At 36.0% G+C, this 18,320-nt stretch overlaps 1 protein-coding gene across 2 annotated transcripts in view; it reads left to right on the top strand.

The window, feature by feature from the left end:
* GLCCI1 (glucocorticoid induced 1) overlaps window positions 1-18,320 on the top strand; it is a 95,215-nt gene that overhangs the window by 64,542 nt on the left and 12,353 nt on the right. For both annotated transcript variants that reach the window (XM_054564089.1, XM_054564088.1), the window contains 3 exons: window positions 2,057-2,173; window positions 6,731-6,883; window positions 11,294-11,504. In XM_054564089.1, coding sequence (XP_054420064.1) covers window positions 2,057-2,173; window positions 6,731-6,883; window positions 11,294-11,504 — 481 coding nt within the window. The remainder of the gene's footprint in view (window positions 1-2,056; window positions 2,174-6,730; window positions 6,884-11,293; window positions 11,505-18,320) is intronic.

Here is an 18,320-nt window from a genome sequence, read left to right as displayed (position 1 = left end):
TATGGGCTCTTCTATACATGTACAAGTTCTTGCTGGTTTCAAAATACCAGGAAACATCATTAATACTCAGAAAACACTTAATTTTATATTTCTATCCTAATTAAATGACTTGTACAATTTGAAATTCTATTTACTTTTATCATAGGGAATAATCTGTCTTGATTTATAATTACCTGTAATTTTGATACCTTTTCTCATGAAAATTAATGGTCTTTAGAAAAAAGTTATGTCATTACAACAGCACAAGGAACACAAATAATGCCATAGATAATCTTATTGGTATATCTTTGCAAAGATGTTGTATGAGAGGTCCATAAGCTACAAAGAGCTTTAAAAAACTAAAAAAATTAATGGATCTCAATATAAAATGAAGGATATAAATTATTCCTTTGTTTAGGTTCTTTATTTCCTTCCATGCTGTTTCTCTTCTGTTTGTCACAGGTAAAAATAAATTTTCCAGGCAACAATATACTTTTTCCCTTAAGCTTCAATAACCACTGTCTATTTTACTTTTTATTGCCATGGTTCTTCAAGGTAAGTATTTAGCTAATAGTAAAATACATTGTATTTTTGCTTTATGTCTTTGAGAAAAATCAATATATTTTATATACTTTACTTTGTATTTACACGTTGCCTAGCAGGTAACATCAAAATGGTTTATCAAGGAATAACTGTTCATTGATGTAATCCTTTCTACAAATAATACCAATATTCAGTAACTTTCCTCAGATTGCTAATAACACCCTTTAAAATGCTCAGGAATATTTTATTCTTGGTCTAGCACATTTTAAGCAGATTATACTTTATCTAAAATATGTTTGTAGTTTAATGAATTCCAAGCGATATTGTAGTAAATGACTTTTAAGCCTGGAAGTGTTACCACTCCATTTAGGAGAATAAACCCTAAGTTATATTTGTTTTTAAAAGTTGTTTGATTATAGCCAAGTGTCTGTCAGTGACTGAATGGATAAAGAAGATATGGTATATGTACAACGGAATATTATTCAGCCATGAGAAGGAAGGAAACCCTACGATTTGCAACAACACGGATGAACCTTGAGGGCATTATGTTAAGTGAAATAAGTCTGATAGAGAAAGACAAATACTGTATGGTATCAAGTGTATGTGGGACCAAAAAAAGCCAGAACTCATAGAAACAGAGAGCAGAGTGGTGATTACCAGAGGCTGGAGGGTACAGAAACTGGGGGTTGGTCAAAGGGTACACTTTCAGTGATAAGATGAGTATGTTCTAGGGATCTGATGTACAACATTTTCATTATAATTAATAATACTGTATTACATAATTGAAAGTTGCTAAAAGTAAATCTCAGATGTTCTTACTACAAAAAACAAGTACTTATATGAAGGATTGGAGGTGTTAGCTATGATGGTATCATTTTGCAGTATATAAATGTAGCAACTCAACATGTACACCTTAAACTTACAGAATAGTTATATCAATTATATCTCAGTAAAGCTGGAAAAAAATAACAGTTTTGTGACTAAAGAGTAACATACAGTAAAATATTAAGTACTAATAAATTACTAATACTAAATTAGTGCTTTGATTTTTCACACCACTATGGAATTTACAATTTTAAGGTATTTAGTAATTGATAAAGGAGATCAAGTTTGTTTATATAAGACCAGAACTTAAAAACTAATGTCCCTATATTAAGAGATTGGGTTTGACTTTAATCAGCAGGCATAAGGAATACTAGTTTTTCACCTTATAAAAAGTGGTTAAAGAGGAAGATATTTCTGGTGTTACAAAGGTAAAATCTGAAATAATCTGGGGAAGTTTAGCCTGTGTCTTTACCAACATTATTTAAATTGTACAAGTGGCATATTTGTAGCACACATTTCTTTCTTATTTTTAATAGTCTTAATTATAAAAACTTGGGAGAATAAATCATTATACTGAAACAGTAATCTCTTCTTTGAAACCTGTGAGAAAAAAATTTACCTATTAATATCCAAAAATGAAATAAATAAGTACTTAAAAATTGGTAATCACTTCTGTTCTCTTTTTGCTTCTCTGTCCCTCTCTCCAAAGCAGATTGCCAAACTGAGGCAGCAGCTGCAACGTAGTAAACAGAGTGGTCGGCACAGCAAGGAAAAAGAGCGTCAGTCACCTCTCCATGGCAACCATATAGCCATCAATCACACTCAGGTAGGCTGACTTCTTGATTTGAATAATTCCTTTTAAAGCGTTCATTATACAAGGAGAAGCTATCATTTTAGGATTTAAAAAATTAATAATATAAATCCCTAACTCTACTAAGTTACTACTGTTTAAATCGTGTAAGAAGTTTTTTGTTTTTTGTTTTCAACCATATGCCTAATCTTCTTTTAATAACAGATATAGTGGAGTATAGTGGTCTCAAGGATGATTAGTACTGGCCTGGGCTGAAATCCTAGCTCATTTACTTATTAAGCAACTATGGACATTTTCTCATTTAATCTTCCTAATAGAATCTTAACCCATCTATCTCTGTATCTCTTTATATAGTTTACTCCTATTTTGCATATGAAGATATTAAGGATTGCAGTTCTATACTTTTTCCCCCAGGAACGTATACTAACATATCCCATGGAACAAAATTTGGGAAAGGCTGATCTAGACCAAATTACTTTACAAATATTTATGTCAATTTTAGTAAATAAAATACAATAGTATGGCAGAAGAATCCCAGGTGGTGTATGAAAACAAGTCCAATTAGGGTTTGTTTCACAATTATAAGGATGAGTCGATATTAGGAAATGTACTATGTTAACTCATTGCATTAGAAAGTCAAACTAGATGCCAAAAAAACTCTTAATAAAAACTCAGTAGTACGCTGGCCAGGTGGGAGCATTGTTCCATGTACAAAAAGAAAAAAAATAAAAGTTGTGGGTTCGATCCCTGGTCTGAATATGTATGAGAGGCAACAGATTGATGTTTCTCTCTCACATCAATATTTCTCTCTCCCTTCCTCTTTCTCTAAAAACAATGAAAAATTGTCCTCTAGTGAGGTTAAAAAAATTTAAAAATAGGATACATCCTAATGTGACCAACTGCACATGTAGTAAGATCCTACTAATAAAATATTGGAAGCATTTCTGTTACAATAAAAACTAAGTCATAGATGTCTATTATTTGCTAGTAATAATAGACAGCAGTAAGAAAAGAATTGTTAGCACTATTTGCATGTGAGATGGTTGTATGCTTAGACAATCCAAGTGAATGTACTGAACTATTAAAACTAATGATAGGATAGCTAAAATGGAATATAGTGACAATACCAAGTGTTGATGAAGATGTGGAACAACTAGAATAGCAACACTTTGCTGGTGGGAAGCACAGAATGCCACTCCCACTTTAGAAGACAGTTTGGCATTTTCTTCAAAAGTTAACATACACTGACCATACAGCCTAGCAGTTCCACTCTTTGGTATCTGTCTGTGAAAAATAAACACACATGTCTACACAAATACTTGTACATCAGTGTTCATGGAGGCATTATTCATGAGTCAAAAAACGGAAACAAGTGTCCATCAACTAGTGAATGGATAAACAACATTTCATCCATCTGTACAATGTAATACTATATAGCGGTAAGAAGGAAAGATCTACTGATGCTTACATGGTTAAATCTCAAAAACATGCTAAGTGAAAGAAGTGAGGAGCAAAAGACTGCATACTGTATGATTTGTTATATTATATTCTCAAAAAGGCGAAATTATGGAGACAAAAAGTATTAGGGATAGGAACTGACTATAGAGATACCCTAGGAAATTTTTCAGAATGATGGAAGGTTCTAAAATGTGATTATCCTCATAATTGGATAGCCGTGTATATTTACAAAGCTTAATGGGAGGCATCCTTAAAGAGGGAGGGTTTTATTATGTGCCATTTATCCTTCATCAGAGCTGTTAAACATGCAGTTGGCAAGCGGGCCTCAGACATTCCAAGTGAAATTTCACATATGCCTTCCTTTTTCTTTTTAATCTGATAGAACTAATATATTTTTCTTATTTCATTTCAAGCATCTTTTCTTTAAAACCCCAATGTATTTATAGTAGATCTGTTGTTGACTTGACATGAAAAACTTATATGCTTGTTCCCAATTTACATAGAACTTTTTGGCATTGTGGTTATATATAAAAATAATTATCTTTTGCTATACATACTGAACTGTTTGTAGGTGAAATGTGAAGTCTAGAATGTTCTTTAAAATACTCCAAGGATGGGAGAAAATGGATGTTTAGATAAAACAAGATTGACAAATGTTGATAATTTTTGAGGCTGGACGATGTGCACCTGATGATTCATTATACTCTTCTGTTTAATTATGTTTATGATTATAGTTTTTCATAATAAAAAAATGAGAACTTACTGAGATTAGGTAAAATATAAATATATAAAAATCAGTGATTTTCTCTTATACCAGTAAATGTAAACTGCTGTACCCCCTCTGACACCAAATGTGTGGGAGATTTTTTTCACAACAGCCAGTTCTGCAACTCTCCAAATACAAACTGAATGTTCCACAATTAAACTGTGACACTAACTACCTGGAGATAGCACAGCCCTCGCAGCCTGAGGCCTCAGGCCCATAGGACTGCCCCGAACTGCGGGTGCCAGTTGCAAGTCCCAGGTTGCCATCTGTACTTCTGTTCAGCTGGCTATAAAGAAGGGATTCCCACAACCACTTCTTCAGGTCAATAATTTCCTGTAATGGCTCACAGAACTCAAGGAAACACATTTATTGCCTTTTTTGGATACAAATGAACAACTAGATGAAGAGGAACATGGGACAAGGTCTGGAAGGGTCCCAAGTGCAGGAACTTAGGTCCCCATGGAGTTGGGGTGCGCCACTCCGTCAGTACATGGACATGCATATGTGTTCACCAACCTAGAAGGTCTCTGAACCTGTACTTGAGGAATTTTTATGAAGGTTTCATCACATATGCATGATCCACTGTTAGCTCAGTCACCAGCCCCTTTCCCCTCCCCCAGAGGATGGGGAGTGAGGCTGAGAGATCCAAGCTTCCTTCAAATCGTGGCTTGGTGTTTCTGGTGATTAGCCGCCAGTCTGAAGGTATTCAACAGCCAATCAGGAGTCGCCTCATGAGAACAAAAGATTCTTGCTCTTATCAACCGGGAAATCCCAAGGGGTTTAGGAGCTCTGTGTCAGGGTCCGGGGCCAAAACACAAGTACGGGAACAAAAGATGCTACTAGCCCCCCCGTCACTCAGGAAATTGCAAGAATTTTAGGAACTTGGTGTCAGGAACTAGGGGCAGAAACCAAATATGTATTTTTATTATGTCACAACCGATGATAACATGTTAGTATAAATAATGAAATTTATAAAATATCTAAAGTTGAACCTAAAAGAAATATGCAAAAACTATAAGACTTTATTGAGGTTATGAAATGTGAAATAGAGATATATATGGGAAGCCTTAGCACATTCATGCATGAGAAAAGTTAATATTTTTAACTAGTAATTTCCCCAAAATTAATGTATAAACTGAGTTCCAATGAAAATTTAAAAGGAATTGTTTTATTACGTGAAAAATTGTTTTCAAGGGTCGTATGGAAAAATAATGGCAATTAATAGCAATGGCTTTCCTTTGGCTACAAGATACCAAAATGTACTATAAAATTACAACAATTAAAGTGGAGCTCTTTATCAGCTAACAGCTCTAGGAAATAAAATATAGACTCCATAAAGAAATGTTGGGACAGTTTGATTACTATGTGGGGGAAAAAATACTACTTCACATCATACACAAAAAGAAATCAAAATAGGGTATTTAAGTAGGAAAAAACACCAAAGTTCTAAAAGCAATATATGTGATAATAAAGTTAAGTAGCAGATGTATGACGAAGTTACAACTTTAATAGGAGAAAATCGCATGCATCAATAAGAGACCAAGGGCTCCAATTTACAGATGGTGGGAGCACAGCCCTGAGTGTGGGAAATATCCAAGTGTCAATCAGTGATTAGCAGTCCACCCCATTATGAAGCATATATATCAACTTTAATCACCAGAATAAGAGATCATATGTTGTTTTTATTTTTACCTGTTCATCTTTACTTTTCCTATTTCCTTTCTGTTGTGTAAGTTTCTTGCATACCCAAAAGGCTTGTCTTACACGTTTTGGCACTCTCACATTAACTGTGAGAAGTGATGAATTTTTGAGAATTCCTCCAAAAAAATGATTGAAAAACAGCCTAAGAGTTAAGTAAATGTCATTGAACTTAATATGGTGGTGTTGCCACATGACTTAGCAATCCAAAACATTTTCTTAAATGATGGCAAAATGGAAGTGAAAAATATTTGCAGGCAATTGTCTCAGTTCAGGAAACACACACACACACACACAGAGCTGTTCATTAGAGGCACATGACAGAATTAACTTATATGATTTCAGCTATGCTTTTTCAGTAAAAACAGCATGAAAAAAATTAAACAATGTAAAAGATTCTGTATGCCATTCTGCTGAACAGTGTACACATTATACAATTATACCTATACACTTGCCATGAAGGATTATCTTTGACTCTGATTTTTACCTTCCTTATTTTATTTCCTGAATTTCTGTATATGTATCTGAATTTATACTATACTTGAAAGGTCAAAATAACTCTGCTCATTGAGTTTCTATTTTCAGATATAGTATACTTTAGTTTTGATTGACCACAAATAATTTGGTACCGCCTTACCTTCTTTTTGTAGGCTACTGGATCAAGATCAGTCCCTATGCCACTGTCAAATATATCCGTGCCAAAATCATCTGTTTCACGTGTGCCCTGCAATGTAGAAGGAATAAGTCCTGAATTAGAAAAGGTATTCATTAAAGAAAATAATGGGAAGGAGGAAGTGTCCAAGGTAAGGTCACGTGGAATGTTTGAATCCCTCTTTTTCTTTAACGTTATTAAACTGTCTCAGAAGTCCTTTCTTGGTAACAGCTTCATTAGATGTAATTCACATACCATAGAATTTACTCATTTAGTGTATACAATGCAGTGGTTTTTAGCATACTCACAGAGTTGTGCAGTCATCAGCCAAATTGATTTTGCAGCATTTTCATCACCCCAAAAAGAAACTCTGCACCCTTTAGCATTCTTCTCTCATTTGTCTCCAGTGGCCCCAGCGCTTGGCAACCACAAATCTACCTTCTCTGTCCCTGGACTTGCCTGTTCTAAACATTTCATATAAATGGAATCATGTAATATATGGCCTTTTTCTAACCGGCTTTTTTTCACTTGGCAAAATGTTTTCAAGTTTCACCTGTTTTATCACATAGAAGTACTGTATCCCTTTTTATTGCCAAATAATACTCAGTTGTGTATGAATGTTTTTTATTCCGTCATCAGTTGATGAATATTTCTGTTGTCTCTACTTTTTGGCTATTTTGAATAATGCTGCTATGAAACTTATGCACAAGTTCCCATGTGAACGTAATTTTTTCATCTCTCGGAATATACCTAGGAGTGGTATTGTTGGTGTGGTAACTTTATGTTTAACCTTTTGAGAAACTGCCAGACTTTTCCAAAGTGGCTGCACTACACCATTTTACATTCCACCAGCGGTGTATGAAGGTTCCAATTTCTGCATCTTCCCCAACACTTGAAATTACCTCTTTTATTATAGCCATCCTAGTGGACATGGAGTGATACCTCATCATTGGTACCGATATGCATCTCCTGATGGCTAATGATGTTGAACATCTTTTCATGTGTTCTTGTCCATTTGTGTATTTTCTTTGGAAAATTTTCTATTTAGATCCTTCACCCCATTTAAAAATTGTTGCCATTTTATTATTGAATAAAAGTTCTTTGTAAAATTCTTTATTTTCTAGATAAAAGGCCCTTATTATATGCATTATTTGAAAATATCTCACATTCTTTGGGTTGTTGTCTTCACTTTGATGATGACCTTTGAGGCACAACATTAATTTTTATAAAATTTGATTTCTTTTGTTATTTGCACATTTGGTGTCATAGCTAATAAACCATTGGCTAGTCTAAGGTCACACTGATTTATTCTTTTGTTTTCTTCTGAGAGCTTTATAGTTTTAGCTTTCTCTTTTATTTAGGTCTTTGATCCACCTCTGAATTAATAAAAAATAACTTGATAAATACCTTTGTCCCAGAAAAGAAATCTGAGCACTATTAATTGTGAACCTATATTTGACTGCATTTTAAAGGTATATTCAAGAAAAGAAAACATTAAGTAACTTCTGACTTCATTATCCCTGTGTTTTTTGAAACTAAAATATTTAATTTATGTCAAATGTGTATCTGGTTCCTCCAAGTACTGTATATGTTTTAAAACTGACTTAGAGTCCATCTCAGAATCCAAGCAGTGTAATTTTACACTTACAAAATAAAAGAATAAAATGTTCTCTCTGTCCTCGGTAATGCTTAGCAGATCTGAGCATTATTTGTAAGTTTCTTGTATATCCTACCTAATTCAGATATGTTTGCATATATGTATGCTGATATATAGTTCATCATAAGAATGAAACATAACTTTGAAGTCCCTAATTGATGGGCATTTAGATTTTTTTTAGTTTTTGTCATCACAAGAAGTGCTTTTGAAAACATTGTGTACTATTGCAAATAACTTCCTGGCAGTGAAATTGCTGGGTCAAAGCATTTGTACATTTTAAATTTCCATAAATATTGCTAAAATTACTCTCCCAAACATTGTGCCATTATACATACTCTCCTTAGACATTTCATATTAAATTTTTATTTTATATTTATTATGTCATAAGAGAACCCTTTGGAAATATGCCTTATCTTAGCTGTTAACTATTAAAATGCTTTTTATTTACATTAAATAATATTTAAGAACAGTAATGTAAGAAAGTAAAATTGGTTGAATTTTTTGAGGATGAGAAAATTAGTCACATATTTGCTGACTCCTTAAGAACTTCAAAGCAAAACTCTTCTAGAATATGAAACTTACTAACAGTTCTGCTTTTAAATGTCATATTCTAATTTCATAGTAGCTGTGTTAAAATTATGCTGGGGTAACCTACACACTTAAAATACTAATTTAAAATTTTTTAGATTTATGGTTGTGTGCCTCAAAGTTTTAATAAATTAAAATGTCACCATTAAGGAATCTGCCAGTAGCTAAAAAACAAAAATTGTACTGTTAAGTATATCAGTGTCCTAAGCCTTCATATTTCCCATTGTTACGTATGTAAATAGGTAGATTTCTAAAATCTGTTTTGTTCTAATTCTTCCAGTCCTTCTCCCCAAAAGAACAAAAGTTGGTTAAGGAAATTGATGTATATTATCAATTACAGCCTGAGAAATATGAATACAGAAAAATTGTGCTTATTAAATAGGACATGAACAAAAGATAACTCTAATTCTTAAAAGTTTTTAGCTACAATTATTTTCCTGATTACTAATATTGACATTTTTATTAAAATAACATTTTTATCAACTTAAATATCTAGATTTTAAGAAATAGCTGTCATGAGGCCCTCAAATATATTTTCCAAAATGATCATTCTTTGTGGCTTACCCTGAGAACCTGACACATCTTAATCATACAATTTTGTTCCCCCACAAAAAAAGAAAAAAAAATGCATCAATGATTCATCCTTTGTTCATTCTAACAAAGAAGAAACATAATTAAAACATAAATTTAGTTATATAAAAGAAAAATTGTAAATAAAAATAAAGTAGCATTTTCTTAGCACTTTACCAAATAAATTAATGTTTAAGAATATTTTTTGCTAAATTGGAAAGTTTTACTTTTTTAATTTACTTACAAATGAACTAGTATTCACATAATCTCTTCTTTTAATTTTTTTTTTAATCCTCTTTTCTTTTTTCTTTTTTTAAACCCGAGGACATTTCTTTTAAAGAGGGGAGTGAGAAAAAAGAGAGAAACATCAATGTGAGAGAGAATCATTGATTCTCTCACTGAATCATTGAATCAGTGCCTTTTTGTATGCACTCCAACCAGCCCCCTGAAAGGCCCACCTAGGTACCCAACTGGGGATAAGAACCCGCAACCTGGATATGTGCCCTGACCAGGAATCTAACCTGTGACCTTTCAGGGCTATTTACATAATCTCTTTATAGTTCTGCTTTTAAGAACTGTAAGTGAAGATGGTATAGCTTTAGCTTAGCAGTTTGTTATAGAAAAACAGATACATTTTTATTCTTGCCTAATTTTATCTTAACCATTTTCTCTCTGACGGTATTTCTAAAAACTCTAAAATGACAAAGTTCAGAGTAAGAGCAGTAAATAATGAAAATAATTTGTAAATAAATTGAGTATATTGGTTCTTTTACCTAGCATAGCAATCTTGTCTATATAATAACAAAAAACATCTTAAATGATTATTATCTAGAATTTATTTGTTAGCCTTTTTGAGCACACAGATGAGGAAATGGGGTAAGACGAAAGATCTGTCTTTACAACAGAAGCAGAGTAGAAAGTTTACTAGGCAGAAGCTCTGATGCCATTTAACTAGCCATGTCACCAGGAGCTCAAAACTATAAATTCTTTATTTGCAAAAACATTAGACTAATAAGCTTTAAGGTCTTACCCAGTCCAAAATATATGATTCTGTGATTATAGTTTCATTTCTACTTTTAATTTTTGCCACTCAGATCAATGCGTTGGAACTAAGCAAAATAATGAGGAGTCCTTCTCAATTTGATTCCAAATTAGTAGAATTGTTCTGAGTTATGTTAATATTCTTCATTCAGTACTAATAGAGAAAACCTCTCTATTAGAAATTTTGGGTAATTTGCAAAAGAAGTAGAAAACAAGATTTTGTTCCTGGTCACCAAAATTAAAATAAGAATGAACAAACAGAAAAGAATAGCTGTGAATATTGGATTTTCCTTTCTTACTAGCGAGTGAATGATTTCTTGAGCAGTTCAATGAATTCATTCAGCATGTATTTACTGTCAGCTATGTGCCAGACCCAGTAGTTGGCATTAGGGATACAGTATTAAAAGCCTCTGCTCTTGAGGAATATTGTGGGAAGTGCTAACGTAGAACACATTCAGACAGCTATAGAATTTTAAAGATAATTTATCCTTAGTACTTTGAAACCTACCTACTTGGAATTTGAAAGAAATTTTTCATTTGATAAAGGTGACATGCAGAAGTTAAGACACAAGATTGGTATCTTTATTCTTGGAAGAATCCATTCTGCTGACGATAGTAGTGAACGGTGACATCGAAGGAAACGCTGTGTGTTTTCTCTATGAATCAATAGAACGCACTGTCATTCACATGTTGTCCTTCCTACAGCCTTTGGATATTCCAGATGGCCGAAGAGCTCCACTGCCTGCTCACTACCGGAGCAGCAGCACACGCAGCATTGACACTCAGACCCCCTCCGTCCAGGAGCGCAGCAGCAGCTGCAGCAGCCATTCACCCTGCGTCTCCCCCTTTTGTCCCCCGGAATCCCAGGACGGTAGCCCTTGCTCCACAGAAGATTTACTCTATGATCGTGATAAAGGTAAGAGGGAAATCATTCATCTAGACAGAGGGTTTGTTATAGGGCCTTGCTCATTATACTTTCTTGTCTTAGACCATTACATCCTATTTTTTCTTTTGTTGAATGGTGGGACTGTAAAGGATTGGTTAACCTAGGTTTGTTTGTTCATTGGTTTCACATACCCCCTTCTTTGTGACTCTTACAAACATCTTCCATAAATGTGTCAGAGAAGCACAGCACGTGATTCTAAGAGCTAATGAAAGCTGTACAGCGGAGTTGTGTACAGCTTCATTTCATACAACACACAGGTTTTTCCTTGGTGTTGTCCTGAGTTAATGATGGTGATAGTAGAGTTTGTGTTTCTCATTTCTCTCGTCAGAGTTCATAATCAGAATGCTTTGGGAGCAAATAATTTCTGAATATACTGGTGGGAAAATGAGAATATCTTTAACCAAGTAGATAAATGTTAATACGTACCTGCAAGGCATCAGGGTTTGTATTATGGTGTTACATGAATTATCGATAACACCAAGAAGAGGGCAGAACCTCTGGGAGTCTGTTGCTTATCCGGCCCAAACTGTTGCCCCATGTCCCTCTGTCCTGGTGACTGGCACTCGGCTACCACCGCTCACTCTCCTTTCAGTATCTGACCCCCTCAGGCCTAGACACAGAAGGCAACAAAGACTGCCCGGCTTCCACCTTCCTCGCAACTTTCAAAGAAACGTTGAACTTATCCTATAACACATCCATTGCTTCTCTCCATAGAGAACTAGATTGTAGGCAACAAAAATTGAAAAACATAGAAAAGTTAAGGTTTACAGAATCTTAGAGGATTTTTACAGTCCTTGTCCTAAATTAATCCCCACTCCCCTTAATTTATTTTATTTTGAAGTATTCTTACATGTAAAGGCCACAGGTCTTAAGAGCTTGGCCCAGCGAATTGTTACCTGTGTGTGCACTCCCAAAACCACTGCCGAGATCAAGGTATAGAACATCTCTAGCACCTCAGGAGGTTCCCTCGGCCCCCTTCCCGGACCGTCCCTTCCCCCTCACTCCCTGGCAGTACCCGCTGTCCTGACTTCCATCACCGTAATTGAGCTTTTCTCTGTTACTGGATTTCATAGAAAGGGAATGGGAGAGTGTGGATGCTTTTGTGCCTGGCTTCCCCATTATGCCTGACTCTTGATTGAGATGTTAAGTGGCAGCTACTTTGGACTTTGTCCTTGGCTCTTATTTCTGAGGGTGGATCTCAGTGTTTCTCCCCTTTCTTTTACCCTTTCATCTTTGAAAACCTTGTGAGCTCCCTTACTCCATGAAGGCTGTATTGAAGGCATCTCTTTGCTTCAGGTGGGAGGTCTCCATTTTGCAGAATGTTACACTAGGAAACTTTCATTTCATGGAGGCATCTTACTGGAGCAAATACACCCCCTCACAACATTTTTATTAGGGAGATTTGGCAATAGAACAAACAAGAAAACACCTTGCTTCTAGTAGGAATATTTGTTTTGAAGGTAAATGGTAATGTTAAATAATATTAACTTGTTTTAGGCTACACAAGTGGTAAATGGCAAAACAGTTCTGTATGATTGATTCCAAAGTCCATATTTTTTGCTGAACCAATAGAAAAGATGCGTACGTTTCAGGTTGACCACGTCTGCTGCTTATTAGGACTTGTACTTGGGTTAAAATGAAAAGTAAAAATAGCAGGGATAGCAGGGCTAGGAAAGCAATTCTAGAGTTTTGTTTTCTTCTTTTTAAGTTTCATACTGCCTGTGGGTAATTGAGAGATGCTAAACCACAAAGAAATTGTATTAAGAGGATGGTAGATGAGTTCCATTTTAGTTAACTGGTTGTGAATTACGTTAAGGGCCTCTAAGCGGCTGTCTTCCATGAGGCAGGTAGATCTGTGGCTTCTGCAGTTCGGAGAGGCACTCACTTGTTGGGGACCACTTTGCGTGGTATCAGAAATTGTAGCCCTGCACAAGCCAGGCCTTGAAAGGGGCCTGTCAGTCTCGACCAGGAAACTGGGAGAACTGGGAGGCAGACGCTACCCGATGCTAGCACCGAGGGTTCCCGTGGGGGATCAAGTCTGAAAAATGCATTGTACCCTTTGAAGCTTGCTTCACTTTGTATAGCTCTGTTAATATAAACCAGGTGTTTCAGCTCCAAACAGAAGGAGTGCCTTCCTGGATTTAGGAGCCATACTTTAACAACCATCTGATGTCAACATGCCTGACAGACCCTGACCTGAAGCAAATCTCTGTGTTCCTTCAGCTGTTGTCTGTGATTCCTAGCTGTTTTTTGTACATATAGCCTTTAGGCGCTGATTGATAAGCTCTGCATGCATGCTGTATGCCCCTACACAACCGATTCCAATAAAAGCCACCTCAGGGAAGGGTGTGGTGCATTCTCCACTGGAGGGAATCGCCACCCCTTTCTCCTGGCAGACCAAGCGTGTCTGCAACGACTTGTTTCTTCATCCATGGCGGCCAGGAGGACTCTGCAGGATGGGGACTCCCACACTCACTCAGATTTTAAGTTTAAAACTGTAGGAGTTAAGAGCCTCACTGGCTTTCACACACAGGAATGGATTTGAGTCCTGTCGAGTTCTGAGCACAAAACTTACATTGACTCTCAAGGAGTCAGAAAATGGTAACTGCTGCTATAAAAATAATCATCATTATTATTACTTGTTATCTCCCCAGTGGTTTCAGGAAAAATACAGACTTTTTCTCTGCAACAGTGATTTTTAACCAGTGCGCCACTGGTTAAAGCAAGAATTTTTAAAGCATGCAGTACCTGACTGTGTAGCCAGGGGCACTGGCTTCTTTTCCTGTCGATTGTCAAATTGAGAAATGACAACAACCAACACAACAATAGCCATTCCTTGTGAAAGAATCAAAATTATACCTATTTTTGTCAGGTCAGCAGAAAATAAAATACATTTTTTTGGTGTGCCGCAGAATTTTAGTATTCAGTTTATGTGTGCCACAAGATGAAAAAGGTTGAAAAGTGCTGCTCTGCAATTTAGCCAAAACCTTCCTGTCTGGCCTAATTTCTGTCAGATATCTAATAATCTGAATTTTTTTCCTATTTTTATTGTGGTTTGACATAAAACATTGTGTAAGTTCGAGGTGTACAGTGTGATGACTTGATACAGGCGTATATTGTGAAATGTTTACCACAGAAAGGTTGATCTACATATCTGTCATTGCCCATAATTACTATTTTGTTGTTGTTGTTGTTATGGTGAGAACTTTAAAGCTCTACTGCCAGAGCAGCTTTCAGGTGTACAATATTGTTAACTCTAGTCACCATACCATACATTACATGCCCCCCGCCCCCGCCATTTCCTTAGCCCTTGGCAACCACCGTCCTACTCTGTTTCTATGAGTTTGGTATTTTCAAGTTTCCACATATAAGTGGGATCACACAGTATTTTTCTCTGTCTGACTTACTTCATTTGGCATAACACCCTCCAGGTCCATCCATGTTGTTGCAAATGGCACAGTATCCTTTTTATGGCTGAATAATACGCTATTGCATGTATACAATAAGTTTTTCTTTTTCCATTCATTTGTCAGTGGACACTTGGGTTGTTTCCCTGTCTTGGGTAATGTGAATAATGCTGCAGTAAACATGGAAGTGCAGATGTCTTTTCAAGATAGTATAATAATCTGAATTCTGACCATTTCTTAGACAATTTCTGACCAAAAAAGGCAGTCTGTTCCTTTCCCCCTATGCCCTTCCATACTACACATTCACCTGCATAACACAAATGTGCTTTCTTTCATCTGTTCCTCTGTTGTTTTGTTTTTTTAAATATGAAAAGAGAACATTGATTCAGATGACCTCTAATGCCAGTAGTTTTTTCCTAACGGCTAAAAATACATTTCTTAGTAAAATTTGGGTGATAATACCTACTTCATATCATTTTGGGGTTAAATGAGACATTATAGCAAAGTGCTTAACACAACCCTTGATACTTTGTAAACATTCAATATATGGTGTTGGATGTGGCTATAGTGATTTAAAGAGATTTAAAATCCCTTTAGAAATTATGGAAATCTCAGAATCACATAAGACATTGCTCTGTTTTCTACAAGATTACCTCAGTTTAGTATTGAAGACCGCATGATATGTTTCTTAATCTACTGGAAGCTTTATGTAAACATAAGCTTTGCAGCATTGTGTTGTTACTCTTCCCAGGAAAAAATGTGTGACCTTCTATTAAAATGTGAAGTTTCTAGTTCTCAAGTCAAGTACCATCTTTGTGAAGAGAAAGAATAGTATCTTTCTCTTTGTGAAGAGAAAGAATAGTATATGTGTATGTGTATGCACATATGTATGTATTTTAGGATCAGGAGTGGTAGTTTATGTCTTTCAGCTGAATTAATACTTATAGTTTATTTAAGAAACATTTGTTGAATATCTACTATATGTCAGTTTCTCTATTAGAGAGTTGGAGAAATAAAAATAGATAATATGTGATACTGGTTTATAAGAAATTTCTAATCTAATGGAGTAATAGTAATGTAAATAAAGAATACCCTACTAAAGGACAAAAGAGGAACTTGTCAGTTTTACAGTTTCTGAAACTTACATATGTTGTGTCATTCAAACTAGAGAATATAGTTTAAAATATAGAATGTATTCTGTATGGAATATAGACTCTGACGCATTGCTTCACTATGCATAATCTAAATTCTGGGGGATTTTTAAGATTCTAATTCTGTCTTACAATTGGCATTTTCTCACAATAAAGAATAAGTTGGTCTTCTGTTTTCATATATTTCCAGTAAAAAAAAAAAGTGGAAGTTACAGATTTCTAACAGGTTTGCATCATTAACTATGAAAACAGAATTGATACTATAATTTTGTAGTCAACTAGGATTGATTCTGAGTACCTACATATTCTTCAGTAGCTGTGGAAAAGTTTGTTCTGTGGTAGAATAGCTGGGTGAGACACCCTTAGGCACCCGCACAGACGTGCGCGGGAGGGGCGGGGTGGCCATTGGGAATGTGTGCTCTCATGAAGGATGCTCTGGGGAGCTGATTATTCTTTTAGTGCTCATTTGCCAAACACTTTTTGTCCTCACTTGGCTCACAGTATTGCTGCCTATTCCTCTCACATCTATTCTCCATGAATCATGTATAGGTTGAGACCTCTAAAATAATATTAGTTGATTAGCCTATTGATTTTTTTTCTTTGGTTATTGCAATTGCCATGCCAGGATAAAAACACTCTATTGAGAAAGGCCCAGCCATTAAGAGACTGCTTTCATGTTTTGGTTTCTTTCTTTTTTTTTTTTTTTAATTTATTTACTTTTCAAATACATTTGTCTCTGCCTTCCCCCCACCACTTTCTCTTGCCCCATCCCTCCCCCCCCAACCCTTCCCCTTTGGTTTTGTCCATGAGTCCTTGCTATGTGTTCCTTGACTTTCCCCTTCCCTTCCCTTTCCCTGCCCCCCCCCTTCCCTCTTGTCTCTGTTGATTTCTTTTCCTTTCAGTGTTGCTGGTCATATTTTCCTTGCATCTTTGCATTGTTGGTTAGGTTCCGCTTATAGGTGAGATCATATGGTATTTGTCTTTCGCCCCCTGGCTTATTTCGCTTAGCATGATGCTCTCCAGTTCCATCCATGCTGTCGTGAAGTTTAGTAGTTCTTTTTTCCTTTCTGCTGCGTAGTATTCCATTGTGTATATGTACCATAATTTTTTTATCCAATCGTCTACTGATGGGCATTTAGGTTGCTTCCAACACTTGGCTATTGTAAATTGTGCTGCTATGAACATTGGGGTGCATAGGTTCTTTTGTATTGGCGTTTTGGTGTTCTTAGGGTATAGTCCCAGCAGGGGAATCCCTGGATCAAAAGGCAGTTCCATTTTCAGCTTTTTGAGGAAATTCCACACTGCTTTCCACAATGGCTGCACCAGTCTGCATTCCCACCAACAGTGTACTAGGGTTCCCTTCTCTCCACAGCCTCTCCAGCACCTGTTGTTTGTTGATCTGTTTATGATGGCCATTCTGACCGGTGTGAGGTGGTACCTCATGGTGGTTTTGATCTGCATTTTTCTGATGGCTAGTGATGCAGAGCATCCTTTCAAATGCCTCTGGGCCCTCGGTATCTCCTCCTTAGAAAAGCATCTGCCCAGGTCCTTTGCCCATTTTTTGATTGGATCGTTTGTCTTCTTGGAGTGGAGTCGAGTGAGTTCTTTATATATCTTGGAGATCAAACCTCTATCTGATGTATCATTAGCAAATATATTTTCCCATGCAGTTGGCTCCCTTTTCATTTTGCTGATGTTTTCTTTAGCCGTGCAGAAGCTTCTTATTTTGATGAGGTCCCACTTGTTTATTCTTTCCTTTATGTCCCTTGCTTTCGGAGACATATCAGTGAAAAAATTGCTGCGTGGGATATCTGAGAGTTTCTTGCCAATGTTCTCCTCTAGGACTTTGATGGTGTTGTGACTTATATTTAAGTCTTTTATCCATCTTGAGTTTATTTTTGTGTATGGTGTCAGCTGATGGTTTCTTTTTTGCCAGGTTTTTCCAGTGACCAAAAGACTGAAGGCATCCATCTTGGTCACATGTATAAAGTTGCCAGGCTAACTAACCACGTAACAGCCACAGATCCTGCATTACGGTCTAGAGGAGAACTCAGGGGTCCAGAAGAGGAGCTCTCCTGTTGACATCCTCAAAATATATCCTAAGACATTATCATGGCCAAAATGCAGGGGAGAAAAACAGTCATTTATGTAATACAGATGGCAGAGTCAAAATATTAGTTCTTTAAGCAGCTCCGCCAGTATTCCCTGATGGTAGCCAAAATGGTGCT

The sequence above is a fragment of the Pteronotus mesoamericanus genome, unplaced genomic scaffold, assembly GCF_021234165.1.
Source record: "Pteronotus mesoamericanus isolate MK-2021 breed Mesoamerican mustached bat unplaced genomic scaffold, CSHL_Meso_final scaffold_85, whole genome shotgun sequence".
In the NCBI taxonomy this organism is placed as follows: Eukaryota; Metazoa; Chordata; class Mammalia; order Chiroptera; family Mormoopidae; genus Pteronotus; species Pteronotus mesoamericanus.
Note: the sequence above shows the minus strand (reverse complement) of the source record. Positions and strands in the feature narration are given on the sequence as shown.